Here is a 14,458-nt window from a genome sequence, read left to right as displayed (position 1 = left end):
TATGAAAAAATTAAAATAAAATTATAAATGACGAAACGGATTGGTAATAAAATTTTCTTCTCTTAATCCACGACTCATACACTCACCTCAAGTCACGGAGAGATTGACGCATGGTGGCATAATCCACCGAGTGTTACGCCTTTGGCTCTCTGGATGTCAGTGCTTTCAATTCACATCATTGAAAGCTTATGAGTGGAGTTTGGTGACTTTATTAAGAAAAAGAGGGTTTCCAACGGAAACAAAAAAGACTAATGACCCAAAGAAGCTGGTTGTCAATATAATTCAAAGATGGACAAGTGAGATGCATCAGTTCTTGAATGATAATCAACTTTATATATATATATATATATATATATATATATATATATATATATATATAAAGAAAAGAAAAAGTTGATACAGTGATACTGACATAATAGCGGATGACACTTCTATCAATTCGAAAATGATTTATTATACGATTTTATTTCAAATATTATTATTATTTTTTAAACAAACTATACCATCATATAATAAAAAAAAAACTTTTAAGTCTAAGTTAATAGTAATAACTCTATAAACTTGCTTGAAGATTCTCCCGTAAATGCAAAAGGATCAATAGTCGAATATTAATCTTTTTTCTAAACAAAATACACCATATATTACTCCGACTATTTTTTTTCTAAAGAAACTATAAAAAAAATAGATCTATGGGGGAATTAGCCAATTCCCAAAGATGAGCTCTTACCAGTTGGACACAAGAAAAGCACCACAAGGGAGTTAGAAAACGCGTATTGGGGTCAACCATGTGGAATATGGTGAACGAATTCCATTGGCATGCGGTGGCAACGCCAAAGAACGAGACAACGATCACTTTGATTTGCTTGACATTAGTCAAGTTTGATGTCCTTCGGCCAAATCAAATGTTCAACAAGTTAGGAACAAACTAACATCATCTGTCAAAATATACTCATTATCATACGAAGAATATAAGTGAATGTATCTTATCCTATCTATTATCAATGTTATTTTTGGTTGTCTAGTCGGAATTGTTGAAGCGAGTCAAACTTGATTTAAAGGATCACAGTTCGAAACAATCAATTTATGGGAATTGATTGAGTTTGGTGTCTGTTCTGCAAGACTCGTATCGAGTTATTATTCTCAAGGTGGACTATTTTATGCTCTTAGTTGTAACTTTGAAATTCATAAATAAAAAAAATTAAATTAGTATTAATTATATATATACATGTATATGATTAATGAAAACAATCTCTACATAATCTAAAATTGTTCCAACGGAAGCTTCCTAATCGATGGAAAAAGTCAGTTCAACCTAAGCGAGTGTTGAATTGAATTCTCCATTTCATAAGATTGGGAGGTATTACAGCAAGTTTGAATGGGACTGTGTATGTTCAAACCATAGTTTTCCATGAAGAAATTATATTCAAACTTGGTAGCTTACGAAACAAAGGGTTATGACTGCCTATCACATCAATTCTCCGTGAAACTTTGGACATGCATATATTAAAATCTTTGGCATGCTTATATTTTGTGAATATTGTTTACACTAAATGATATGGACTGACTTAAGAATACATGTTATTTTATGACGTGGTGACATGTAATAATTATTTGTTTTTACTCGTGAGTTTATCAATATATTTTTTGTTATTTAAAATATTGATTTAAGATAATATTTAATTCTTTGTGGAGGAAAAAAAGATGATCACGATAAAACGAAAGTGACAAGTAGCAAGTGTCGAGACGAAGGAAGTGATTAAACCTTTAAGAGATAAAAATGATTTAGACGAAGTGACAGAGATAGAGATGATGAGATGAAGATAGTCACGATGAGTGCAAAAGTAATGATATGGTAGTGGTAAGGTGCAAGCGATGAGATAAAAATAGTTAGATAACGACGGGAGACATTTAAGATATTATATAAAACAAGAGCACTAAATTAGATGTACTTTTAGAAAAAAATTACCTAAAAATAAGTTTTTTTTAAGTCATCTATATTTTTATCACAAAAATTTATGTTAATTTTGAAAGTTAGAGGGACAAATATATTCTTTTTAAAATTTAGAAGGATATATATATATATATATATATATATATATATATATATATATATATATATATATATATATATATATATATATATACCTTATTGTTTTGGTGTCATTATGTGGTATTTTCGTGATTGTAGCTCAACTACGTGGTCATTCCGTGAACGATTTCGATATTAGAAAGGAACCCACAGTTTGCCGGTTTCTTCTTCCACCAACCACCGCGAGCGAGCGAGAGAGAGAGAGAGAACGTCTTGATTTCGTACCGTCTGCTGTGGTGGATCGGTTGTCCGGATCAGCCCGCGGAGAGGACCCCAGGGATCGATTTCGATGGATTGCTGAGGAACTCTGCCTTCAGTGGGGCGAGGAGAATCCGGTCCGGAGTCGATGGGAAGCTGCCTGTCTCAGGATGAACAGAGTTAGTATTTCACTTCTCTTATTCCCTATGTAAGAATCGTCTTCATTATACTCGCCATCATAATAGTGTTCATGAACTCTGTAAAGTTAAGCTTCCTGATTTGGTTCTTTCTCGAAGTTGGACCAGCTTCAGATCCTTCTTTGGCATTTACCCCAACATCAAACCCTTTTTCTACTGAATACCAAGTTAGATGGTTCTTGGTCCCGTTCTTGCTGTACTTGGCAGCAACTATGAATCGATAGATGGAACTTCTCCGGCTAGGTTTTGGGTTCCTTATCTAACACCCGTATTTGAGGTGAAACAAGATTGAATTGAATTATAGGTATTTAATGAGTGTATTGTTATTGATTTGATATAAATTGATGGATACGTTATCGGATTATGACAACTGATATTAAAGATGATGTAGTTGACTATGTGGTTCTAAATGAGTCAATTATTCTAAATTAATTGATCAAAAAAATATTATAATTAATTGTACTTGATTTTGCTCCGTTTGGTCACTGCTAAGCTGCTTCTACCATCTACATATCTTTTTTTTTTTTTTAACCAGAGCAAAAAAGATAACTTGTATTTTATGAATACATAAGTGATAGAAGAATCATCACTCAAAAAAAGATAAAAAAGATCTGGCTAGTCACCTCTCCATAAAAAATAGTTTTAGTTGTTCAGGTATATCGAGCCAGTCAATCTACAGATCTATTTCCTTCTCAATAAATATGAAAAATTTTGACTTCGTGGAAGGAATCTAATAATGACTTTACGTTCCTCAAAACATTAATCACTCTCCAAGGTAGCGCCAAAATTTTGGAAAGAAGTTTCAGCAGCTCGATAGAGTCCGATTCAATCTCTAGGAGTCTCATATCCTCATCTACAACTAGCTTTAAGCTCTCCACGATGGCTATCAGCTCATTGTATAAGCAATCTTTGGCCATTAGAAATCTATCAGTTGTAGCAATGTAAGACTTAGGATCATTCCTAATCAAAAAACCTGTACCCCTAATCAGAATCCTCAAAAAAGAAATCCTTAATGTTCAATTTAAACCACCCCTTCTCTCACCTTTTCTGCGTCACACCCTACCATATTCATTTCTTAACGGTTATTTAATACCGGTGATTTCAATAGGCACTCGAGCGCTCACCTAGGCACTCGGGCGAGGCGAGGTGAGGCCCGAGCACCTCACTTCATGTCCAAGTGCCGCTTGGGCGCTCGCCTGAGACTAGGCATCGGGCGCTTCGGGCGAGCGCCTGGGTTAAACCAAGCGACCGAACCAGATTTTTAGGTATGGTTGGTCTCCGGTGCTTTAGTTGGTTCAATCGGACCAACTAAATCACCGATATCAGGCTCCCTCTCGCGATTTCCCCGACTTACCCAATCCTAACACTCGCGATCACGATTTCTTCTCTGCTGTCGCTGTTCGCCGCTACTGTCGCTACTTGTCGCTGCTAAAATCGCTGCTCGTTGCTGCTGTCGTCACTCGCCGCTGTTGTCGTCACTCCCGTTATCGCTCTCCTCTCGCAGCTCCTGCTCCCACTCCCGCTGTCACCGTCGCTCGCCGCTCCCGTTGCAGCTACGATCGTCGCCTGCTACCGCTGCCGTTGCCTCATTAGCCTCGGTCTTCTCACACTCTTCTCACTATACTATTAACAGTATATTAACAGTATACTGCTAACTGTATACTAATAATAGTATTTTTATTTATTAGATTAATAATATATTATTTTGATTTTAATACTATTAATTTTTATTTATTTAATAATTTTTTATTTAAAAAATAAAAAATATTATTATGATTTATTTATTTATTATGATTTTAGACCTGATTTTCTTAATTTAATAGCATATTTTATATTTAAATAATTATATTTATTAATTATATTCTATATTTTTATATTTTAGCGCCTCGCTTCGCTTGGGTGAACGCCTAGCGCCTCGGGCGTTTTTGGACCTTAGCGCCTAGCGCTTTTTAAATCACTGTTTAATACCTTTCTATCAAAAAGAAAAGAGAAAAGAGTGAAACAAAAAAGCATTCACAAGATAAAAATTGTGCATTCTTTTTCAGATCAGCAATTCGACTACCTTGTATTGCAGAATTTTCCTGTATCAATTTTCTTTTATTTAAATGTCCAAAAGAAGAATAAAAATTTTGGACATCTTGTCACACTATTGCATATGTCAATAGGGCCGAATGAGTGGCAGATGTAATCAATCAAGATTATTGTGAAGAAAAAAAGATATGGTGTTGTCTTATGTTTGATATCAGCCTGTTTGTGGCATATTGTACAGCTTATGAGCTTCTATTCCGATATCTTATCTGAACTTTGCCTGCTGAAACAGGCAATGCTGCTGGATTGCCACAACAGGCAGATCAGCAGAAAGATCCATGTCAACCGAATGGTGTAAGCCTACTGCCCCTTCCCAAAGATGTTGAAGATTTGCGGCTCACAGTTGGATACGGAAATGTCAACATATTCACATATAGTGAGTTAAGTGCAGCTACCAAGAATTTCCGTGCAGATCAAGTTCTTGGAGAGGGGGGTTTTGGAATTGTGTATAAAGGTATTATAGATGAGAATGTGAGGCCAGGCTTCGAGTCCACCCAAGTGGCAGTGAAGAAGTTGAATCCAGAAGGCGTGCAGGGGGACAAGGAATGGCTGGTATTTTCCCTGTCATAAGATCTCTTTATTGCATTATTTAACAGAAGAACATGTTCATTTTGATTCAGTATGATTGATATTGAAATTGGTTCCATGATTTGTCTAAATCAACATAGTTCAAAGAGTGTCAACAACTTGATAGATTGAATTATTCAACTTTGACATGTTAGAATTACTTGCAAATGAATTATTCAACTTTGACATGTTAGAATTATTCAACTTAGAGTGTCTCCTTAATTTTGGTTTTCTTGAAATGAATCATTTGCAAAATCGTTTGCTGTAAACACCATCTACAGAGACTTAAAGAAGCACTTATCAAATAAAGAATTACAATAACTAGGTGAAGAGTAATAATTTTATGTTATCTACTTCCTTTTAAGGCTTTGATTTTTGGTAACTGTTATTATACCTAAGGCCTTGTTTGACATGTAATCAGATTGAGTCATGGCATAACTGAGAGTACTTTATGCCAAGTTAGGTTTCACAAAGTTGTGCAATGGAATCAAAATATGAAATGTGCTACTGTAAAACATATCTGACCAAAATTCTAGGAGAACAAAGTTAGTAAATTGGCCTTCACCATGGAAAGAGCACCTTAATTACTGTAATTGGAGTTTCCCTGGGTGCACTTCATCAAAAAATTCCTGAGAGTTATTGACATTTGTTATCTATATGCATCTGATAACTTCGAGACAAATTTGTTCATCAAGCTTGATAGTTTCATAACGAATTTTGGATCTAATGAATGCCTTTTGGTTCTTCAGGCAGAAGTCAATTATCTCGGGCAATTAAGTCATCCAAATCTTGTTAAACTCATTGGGTACTGCTGTGAAGATGATCACAGGCTGCTGGTTTATGAGTATATGGCTTGCGGCAGTCTTGAAAAGCACCTTTTCCGACGTAAGTGGTCGAATGAATAACTTGCATAAAGGGTATTCAAAGTTCTTACAGTATCTTTTCTATCTTTCTACCATCATAAGTTACCATTCTAGAAAATAGCAATACATGGATTTAATCTTGTCAAATCAGTACCTCCATATTCTATCATCAAAGCTTGTCATAACAGCTACCATATCAGAAAGCCATTCTTTTGAACGTCACAGAGAACTTTTTACTACAATTCTAGCTGATGTTTTCTTTGAACCTTTTACAAATTTTAGGTACTGTTGTAACAATGTTGGCGAAGAGAATCTATTACTGCTGCTGAAGATGTGTCTAACTCCAAAGACTAGTAATACAAATTCCCAATGAACTAATCTCCAATGACATGTCCAGAGTAAAATGTGTAGTAATAGCAACATGCATACGAATCATTTTATTTGCATTTCAAATAAGTACAGATGGCAGCCAGTAGATTTGCATGAAAGGCATAGCAAGTATAAAAACATGTGCAATATCGGGATATCTTTTGCTATCATAATGACTTGTTATTATGTTCCACGGATAACTTTTTGGATTTGTGGTTTCTTGGTTAACCGATTCCAGTTTTGAAACAGGGGTTTGCCTAACAATGCAATGGTCCACTCGGATGAAGATAGCTCTGGGTGCTGCAAATGGACTTGCCTTTCTTCATGGAGCTGAAAGACCCATAATTTATAGGGATTTTAAGACATCAAATATTTTGCTAGATTCGGTTTGTGCTCATCTTTTGGTCAAAAGTTCTACTTTAGGTTCTTTCTGGTCTATCATTCATTTCATAATCCATATATTGTGGATGCCTCTGACTCAGCTTCTTATGTTGATCGAGTGTATGAATGATTGTATTTACTTTTTGCATGTCTACTGCAATATGTTGCAGGCCTATAATCCTAAGCTTTCGGACTTTGGCCTTGCAAAGGAGGGACCCATTGGAGACCAAACTCATGTTTCCACTCGAGTCGTGGGTACACAAGGATATGCAGCTCCTGAGTACATTATGACCGGTGAGTCTTCTACAAGAACAACCCAAGTTTTACTTGAGTCTAAGTGCAATCATGATAATTGATGGGTAATGCATTATCCACCTCTTTATTTGCTCAAAATCTAGTTCCATTGCCATTCTATATTTAGTCGGGTGATCCCCTACTTTATCTAATAGGGTATATATATATATATATATCTAATAGGGTAACAATCAACTTAGTACTTTCGAGTTTTTTTTTTTAAGTTTTTATTATAACAAATGACACGTATATGATGTTCACACTTGAATTCGAACCTAAGATTCATCGCTTGTGCAATGTATATTGTATTAATTAACCCGAATGTCTTTGAGTTATTAGTAAAGGAACAATAAGTACGTTAGGCATCTAGCGAGAAACTGAACCCCTCGACCTCGGGATAGAGATCCAAATACGTACCATTAGATTGAGTTGTTGAATATTATGTGACGAATCTTTAGCAGGCAGAATAATATTACCTTCTTTATATAAATCACATGGTTTCATTCGTCATAGGCCACTTGACGGCGAGGAGCGATGTCTATGGCTTCGGCGTCGTCCTCCTGGAGATTCTTACGGGGAAGAAGGCAGTGGACAAGAGCAGGCCGGCTCGGGAACAGAACCTGGTCGACTGGGCTCGCCCCCTCCTGCCATTCAGCAGGAAGCTCCCCAAGATAATGGACCCACGAATCGAAGGGCAGTACTCGAGCACGGTGGCGGCGGAGGTGGCCGGGCTGGCGCTCCGCTGCCTCAGCCAGAACCCTAAAGGGAGACCCACCATGAACCAGGTGGTCGACACCCTGGAGAGTGTTCAAGACCCGCACGGCAGCAGGGAGGAGGTGCTGCTTCTCTTCGAAGCCCCCAAAGCGAGCAGCAGCGACAGCTCCTCGGCCAAGAAGGGGGAGGAAAGCCGGAGACGAAGCAAGCAGGGAAAGGGGCGGAGCAAAAGCGAGCCCCCCGCGGACTTCAACGTCTCCAGCTGCTCGCCGGATGCCGATGGTCAGTCTCATCAACGCATGGAATCGGCAGGTCCACCTGTCGATTGAGTGCATGGCGCTTTCTTTCCTTTCGGTTTATGGACTTGATTGTAGCAATTTCCAGTCTATTTGTAATTGGTGTTCTTGATCCCTAAACACTCATTATAGATGTAATTAAAGGTGACATCATCTTTTTGCTTGCAATTGACGTCGATCGTCGTCAATATTTATCCGAGAAAAAAAAAAGAAGAGAGAGAGAGAGAGAGAGAGAAGACGGGAAGGAAGAAGAAATAAATATTTACCTGCATTTAAAAAAGATAATTTAAAAAAATTAAAAAATTAAAATTAAATTATAAATAATAAAAAAGATTGCAAATGGTAATATCTTCTCATTATATTAGTGTCGCATGCCCATTTGTCTTGCATTTGGGTCCATCGGAAGCCAATGGCTCCATAGAACGGCACGTTTGGCTCCGAAAATTAGAACGGACTAACTCGGTCAAGAGGTGAAGCGCAAAACTCTGCCACCCCTTAGCCCCTCTACGCCCATCCGAGTCAAATAGAAAGGCCGTAGCACTTCTCGAAGAGGTGCAGAAGCAGCAGCAGCAGGGGAAGAAGAGAGGCAGCAGAAAGGAGAAGCAGAGGAGAAAGACCTTCTGCTTTCCTTCTTCCCCTGTGGCCTCAAAGAAAGAGAAAGAGAGGTACCAAAAGAAGGGAGAGGAGGGGGCAGAGGAGCTGACCTTCTCTGCTACTTTTCTTTGCATCTCTTCTTCTTCTTATTCTTCTCTTTGCCAGAAAAGAGCGATGCCGGAGGGATCGGATCGATCGTCGTTCCCGCTTATCGCGGTGGCCGTCGACAAGGACAAGAGCAGCCAGAACGCTCTGAAGTGGGCTCTGGACAACGTCGCCGTCAAGGGCCAAACCATCTTCCTCGTCCACGTGATCACCAAGCTTTCAGGTAAACTTTGTTGCAGCATTGGCGCCTGCTTGGCTCTTGGTAGCATCAGTGCTCCCAGGTTGTTGCTCATTCTCTTTCTGATGTGATGCAGCGGGTCATCAAGAAGATGTGACATCCGCAGCCAGTCAACTGCTCGTTCCATTCCGGTGCTTCTGCAAACGCAAGAATGTGGGTAACCCCCTGCACAAATGCACATATGAATCACTACTGGCTTCGATTCTATCCGGTACAACAATTAATACTATCAATTCATGCTTTAGTGTCATAAGCAAGTTTATGCAAATTGTCAAAACCAAGAAAGAAAACAAGAGAGGGGATGGATCACTAACGGTTTAGTACATTGAAATGCTTAACAAATGTAAGTCCTGTTATACTAGGGAGAAAAGAATTTGAATACTGATTAGATTCGGTATGTACTGATAGGTATTTGCTGATCAGACCCAAATACTGATATCTTATAACCCGATACCTTTGAATTTTTAGTATCTTATTCAGTATATCGCCCGGTATACCGTTTCGGTTCGTAACGGTCCATAAGATCACTGAAACCTGTATTGAAACAGTATTTAAATCCATAGTAAGACAAAAAAAAGAATAAACATAATAGAGTTATGTAAACATCTAATCTAGGGTGATTTCATTGGATATCTCTAAGATTTTGCATATTACCTGCTTGAATGATTTGGCATTAATTGAATGAGACCAAAGGAGTCTTACCTGTGATTGAAAAATATGAAATTATTCCACAGCTGAAAGAACTTTTGCGGATCTTTGATCATGCAAGATTGTTTGCTCTTCTTATATGAAGTGCCCATGATGTTCTTCAGATAAGAAGCCTGAAATCAAGAAATGGTGGTTGAGAATCACATCAAATGATTTGATAATTAAGAATCACACTGGGATTAGAGCAACCATAGTCCCCAAAACATCCAGAAGATCTGTTCCTAGAAGTCAGATCCTGAGTCTCACCTTTGTTTGCCTTTCATTTAGAGAAACATTGGACCGTCAGTCTTGCAATCCGCTAATACTCTTTCATAGTTGTCATGCAAGATGGTTGTAATCAATTAAGGCGATGCAATCCTTGGAACTATCAGTCACTTATTCAGTTTTGAGTATTCAACAGGTTAGGTGCAAGGATATCATACTGGAGGATACCGATTTAGCAAAGGCAATTGTTGACTTTGTTTCCCATGCTGGAGTAGAGAAGCTGATAGTAGGAGCATCAAAAGGCGGATTTGTTAGGTGATACTAATATTCCCAAGCAATACACCATAACAAATAGGATCTCTGTGTTCTCCAGACATACTTACCAGCTTTTTTCTCTCAGATCATTTAGATACACAGACGTCAACACCAACATCTGCAAAAGCGTGCCTGATTTCTGCACAGTTTATATCATCTCCAAAGGGAAGATCTCTTCTATGAGAAATGCTGTCCGATCAGCACCGGTTGTTACTCCTTTACGATCTCAAATCCTAAAACAACCAAGTTCTGTACCTGAGCCCGTCGTGTACCAGAATTCTCAAGGCACAAAAGGTCTTTTTTGTAATGAGCATCATCAACTATTGTTACCTTGTCACTTGCTTGGTGAAGACAAGTTTTTGCTAGTTTCTTCACCGGAGAAAACTAATAAGTTTCCTTTTGCCAGGTAATGCTGCATTTGAGACTCGGAATCTGTATAAAGAAAAAGAATCAATCAAGTAAGAGTAGAGATGATGCAAACTAAAATGACAAAGACAGTGGCAACTTTTTAAACTTCATCTAATCATTTTAAATTTCTGCCTTAAAACAGGTCACCATTAAACAGAGCAACACGTGTCCAGAGCACAAAATCCAACGAAAAGACAATGTCAGGCAGTGATGAACCATTTTTTAGTAGTGGGAAGCCAAGCATTGATCACCTTTTCCCGCAGAGGTTGTCCTGCATATCGGATGGCCTTGATTGCAGCTTTGAGTCAGTGCAATCACCACACAGGTCATCATTGGATGCTTACTCATCTGGGAGTGGGTTCTCTCCTCGATCCAATGGGAGCTTTTCATCTCAAATGTCGGTACGTGCACTTCCTTTCCATTAGCAAAGTAATGAAGAGAATCTAAGTTGAAGTATAAAAACTTCAGTGGTCAGCAGAAAATGCCACTTACCAATTCCAATCATATTGAAGCTTTATGCCTGATCACATAATAAATACACATACCTTGGAACATGTAGGAAGAAGTGAAAGCAGAGATGAATAGGCTGAAGTTAGAGCTCAAGCAGACAATGGATATGTACAGCACAGCATGCAGAGAAGCACTCACGGCTAAACAGAAGGTAATGTTTCCATGAAAACCTCCAAAATTGAGTTCCTTTCGTGATGACTTCTTTTGATGCAGGCAATGGAGCTCCACCGGTGGAAGATGGAGGAACAACGAAGACTAGAAGAAGCTCGACTAGCAGAAGAAGCTGCCTTGATCCTAGCTGATAAGGAGAAAGCAAAATGTAAGGCAGCATTGGAGGCAGCTGAAGCGGCCAAACGAATTGCAGAACTGGAAGCGCAGAAAAGAATAAATGCAGAGATGCAAGCACTCCAAGAACCTGGGAGGAAAAAGTCCTCAAGTATTTTGTCCAAGACTGACCTGAGGTATAGGAAATACACAATTGAGGATATAGAAGCAGCCACAGAAAACTTTGCAGAGAACCGGAAAATTGGGGAAGGTGGGTATGGTCCTGTCTACAGGTGCTATCTTGATCACACCCCTGTTGCCATTAAGGCACTGCGACCAGATGCATCCCAAGGGAGATCGCAGTTTCAGCAAGAGGTATCTAGTATTATCACACACAGCTGCATTTCAAACTGTTGGAAATCTTGAAATCATTTAGAAACATGAATACTTTGAAATGATCACAAGAATTAGACCCATGTTATAGAAGAATTGCCGACTGATAACCTTTCCCATGTTTCAACTTTGTTGCCCAGGTTGAAATACTAAGTTGCATTCGGCATCCAAATATGGTTCTTCTCCTCGGTGCCTGCCCAGAATACGGTTGCCTTGTATATGAATACATGGCAAATGGGAGCTTGGAGGACCGCTTATACCGGCGAGGAAATACACCACCCATCCCCTGGCAGCATAGGTTCCGCATTGCTGCAGAGATCGGCACAGGGCTCCTTTTCCTCCATCAAACTAAGCCAGAGCCATTGGTTCATAGAGACCTTAAGCCTGCAAATATCCTCCTTGACCAATATTATGTGAGCAAAATTAGTGATGTCGGCCTAGCCCGCCTGGTACCCCCATCTGTGGCAGACAGTGTCACCCAGTATCATATGACATCTGCAGCTGGAACATTCTGTTACATCGATCCAGAATATCAACAAACTGGAATGCTAGGCATAAAGTCTGACATATACTCTTTTGGAGTCTTGTTGTTGCAGCTACTCACTGGGAAACCTCCCATGGGGCTGACTCATCATGTGGAGCGTTCAATTGAGAAAGGAACATTTGCAGATATGCTGGATCCTGCAGTCCAAGATTGGCCAGTCGAGGAAGCTTTAGGTTTATTGAAGTTAGCACTTAAATGTGCAGAGCTAAGACGGAAAGACCGGCCGGATCTTGGAACGATCATATTGCCAGAGCTCAACAGATTGAGAACACTAGGGGAAGAAAATATGCAACATTTTGTGCTCAGGAACTGCTTCCGTACCTCAAATATTTACAATCAAATTCCCATGCAAGTAAGGATTCCATTCATTGTCTCCTTTTCTCATTCTGTCCAGGTTAGCTGACAGCACCTAACAAACTAGACTAACAAGATCGAACCATGCTTAGTGAAGTCCAGAAGTATATGCAAAAGAACAAAGGAGAATACATATGAAATAGCAAAAAAATGTATAGTTACTTGACTCCAGTGCATAACTTTTCATAGTCAATTAAAGATAGGCATTCAGGTATGCAACTATAATATCCTCATAGTCATAGATAGGAGTTGTGACATGATCTGCGATTTGAGCAAGTCCGATATACACTCAATGGAGATTGTGCACAAAACAGAAGATCTAATCCTTCACGATAGAATTATTTCTTTAATGGCAAAAAGAGGAATGTTTCCAAGAAGAATCTAAGTTCCTAAATTAATCATCTACAATCTTTTCTTTTTTCTATTTCATCAGGAACTCAAGAGTGGTCCTGCATAATTGAGGCCAGGATACGAAAGCAAAGAAGCCAATATAGTGAACCATCCATCATTGGAAGATGATTGAGCACCACCTGTGAATTTGGCAATGGCTTCCTTAGATCTGAGAAGGTTCTTGCCCCATGTTCTTAAGAAACCAAAAGTGACATACTTGCCTTCAACTGTTGAAGGCAGCTTCTCAATTTTGGTTGCACTATAACCTAAACAGTCTTTACGGTTACTTAACAGTAGAATTCTCCTTCTCGTGGAGCGCTCATCAACAATATTTAGTTGTCAAGGAAATAGAACCAAGGAAAAAGTGGTTGCATGCCAAGTCGCTAATAATTTCTGTTTCTGCTTCTTGACAATGTCAAGAGCTCTAGATAGCAAGAAGTGTATTTGTGCAATCATACATAGTAAAGTTGAAACAAACCCTGCTCTTTTGAAGATGTATATTGGTAATACTACAACTTAGTTTGAATTCTCTGTCGACTTCCTTTTAAGGTTTCTGCAATTTATCCTATGAATAATTCTTCACAATTTCCTCCATATAGGAAAACATGCTTCAGGGCAGCAACAAACCAAGTATCCTTGCAATATGACAAACAAGTGTAAGTACAATGAGCTAATGACTCGTAAGCTATCACCTACCGAAAGACCTAAACCTAAGCTGATGAGAAAGTCCTCACATTTCCACTACAATCACCACAATTTTACCGAATCGCTAAGATGCGGTTAACTAGATACCTAATCTGCATCATCCACTAGCTTTTCTAAGTTGTTCTTCGTATACAATTCATGGGTTGCCAATTGAAAGTTCTAAGTTTGTGGAAATAGTCACAATTAATTTCGTCAATCCGTCATAAGGTCGTTCTAATAATTTCAGCAAATGACAACTCCAAAATTAGCCAAAAAAAAACCTAAAATGCAGTACTCTGTGAACGTCACAAACATTGCAAAAAGGCTTCTTCCAGTAGGTTTTGTTCAACCTCTTCGCCCTAAAAACTCTTTCATAATCTCAACAACAATCCCCTTTCCACCCGCATGACCCTCCGCAAGTGGCATCAACGACAATGCTCCGAGACTAGCATCAACCTCGATTCAAGACAAAAAAAAGTCACTTCCTCTCTCACCTCGAGCATCTAAGAATCGAAGCTTGCGTCCTCAATCGATAAGAAATGAAGAAACATGCAACTTTTACACAGCAATTCACCGCAAAAAATGTCCCAAATCACGGAATAGACATAGGGACATAAAGGGATGGAGTCGGTCGGCACCTTCCGTCTACCTTCGGATCCCATCAGTCGCGTTAAGGAAGAGAAGGCAACGG

General features: G+C 38.9%; 1 protein-coding gene, 1 long non-coding RNA gene and 1 pseudogene across 4 annotated transcripts; 2 read left to right on the top strand and 1 right to left on the bottom strand.

The window, feature by feature from the left end:
• The first annotated feature begins 2,255 nt into the window (after positions 1–2,255).
• LOC103983158 (probable serine/threonine-protein kinase PBL17) lies at positions 2,256–8,224 on the top strand. Its single transcript, XM_009400342.3, has 6 exons — positions 2,256–2,466; positions 4,805–5,124; positions 5,889–6,024; positions 6,621–6,757; positions 6,923–7,046; positions 7,560–8,224. Exons 1-6 carry the CDS (start codon positions 2,436–2,438, stop codon positions 8,087–8,089), a joined length of 1,278 nt encoding a protein of 425 aa, XP_009398617.2. The 5' UTR covers positions 2,256–2,435; the 3' UTR covers positions 8,090–8,224.
• On the bottom strand, positions 7,471–14,447 carry LOC135634638 (uncharacterized). 3 transcript variants are annotated; one of them, XR_010495413.1, is made up of 11 exons: positions 12,661–13,130; positions 11,595–12,476; positions 11,174–11,436; positions 10,880–11,071; positions 10,551–10,652; positions 10,289–10,453; positions 9,948–10,185; positions 9,696–9,814; positions 9,448–9,527; positions 8,761–9,158; positions 7,471–8,171 (listed from the first exon to the last, which is right to left on the bottom strand). It is a non-coding gene; the product is annotated as an uncharacterized LOC135634638 (long non-coding RNA). The 3 variants fall into 3 exon arrangements; XR_010495414.1 differs by lacking the exon at positions 7,471–8,171 and adding an exon at positions 14,406–14,447 and having other exon boundaries at positions 9,019–9,158; positions 12,661–12,756; XR_010495412.1 differs by lacking the exon at positions 7,471–8,171 and having other exon boundaries at positions 9,019–9,158; positions 10,289–10,469.
• On the top strand, positions 8,825–13,291 carry LOC135634637 (U-box domain-containing protein 52-like; annotated as a pseudogene).
• Positions 14,448–14,458: the final 11 nt, after the last annotated feature.

The sequence above is a fragment of the Musa acuminata genome, chromosome BXJ3-4 (assembly GCF_036884655.1).
Source record: "Musa acuminata AAA Group cultivar baxijiao chromosome BXJ3-4, Cavendish_Baxijiao_AAA, whole genome shotgun sequence".
Classification (NCBI taxonomy): Eukaryota; Viridiplantae; Streptophyta; class Magnoliopsida; order Zingiberales; family Musaceae; genus Musa; species Musa acuminata.
The sequence above is the reverse complement of the archived record's forward strand: the minus strand, read 5'-3'. Positions and strand labels throughout refer to the sequence as shown.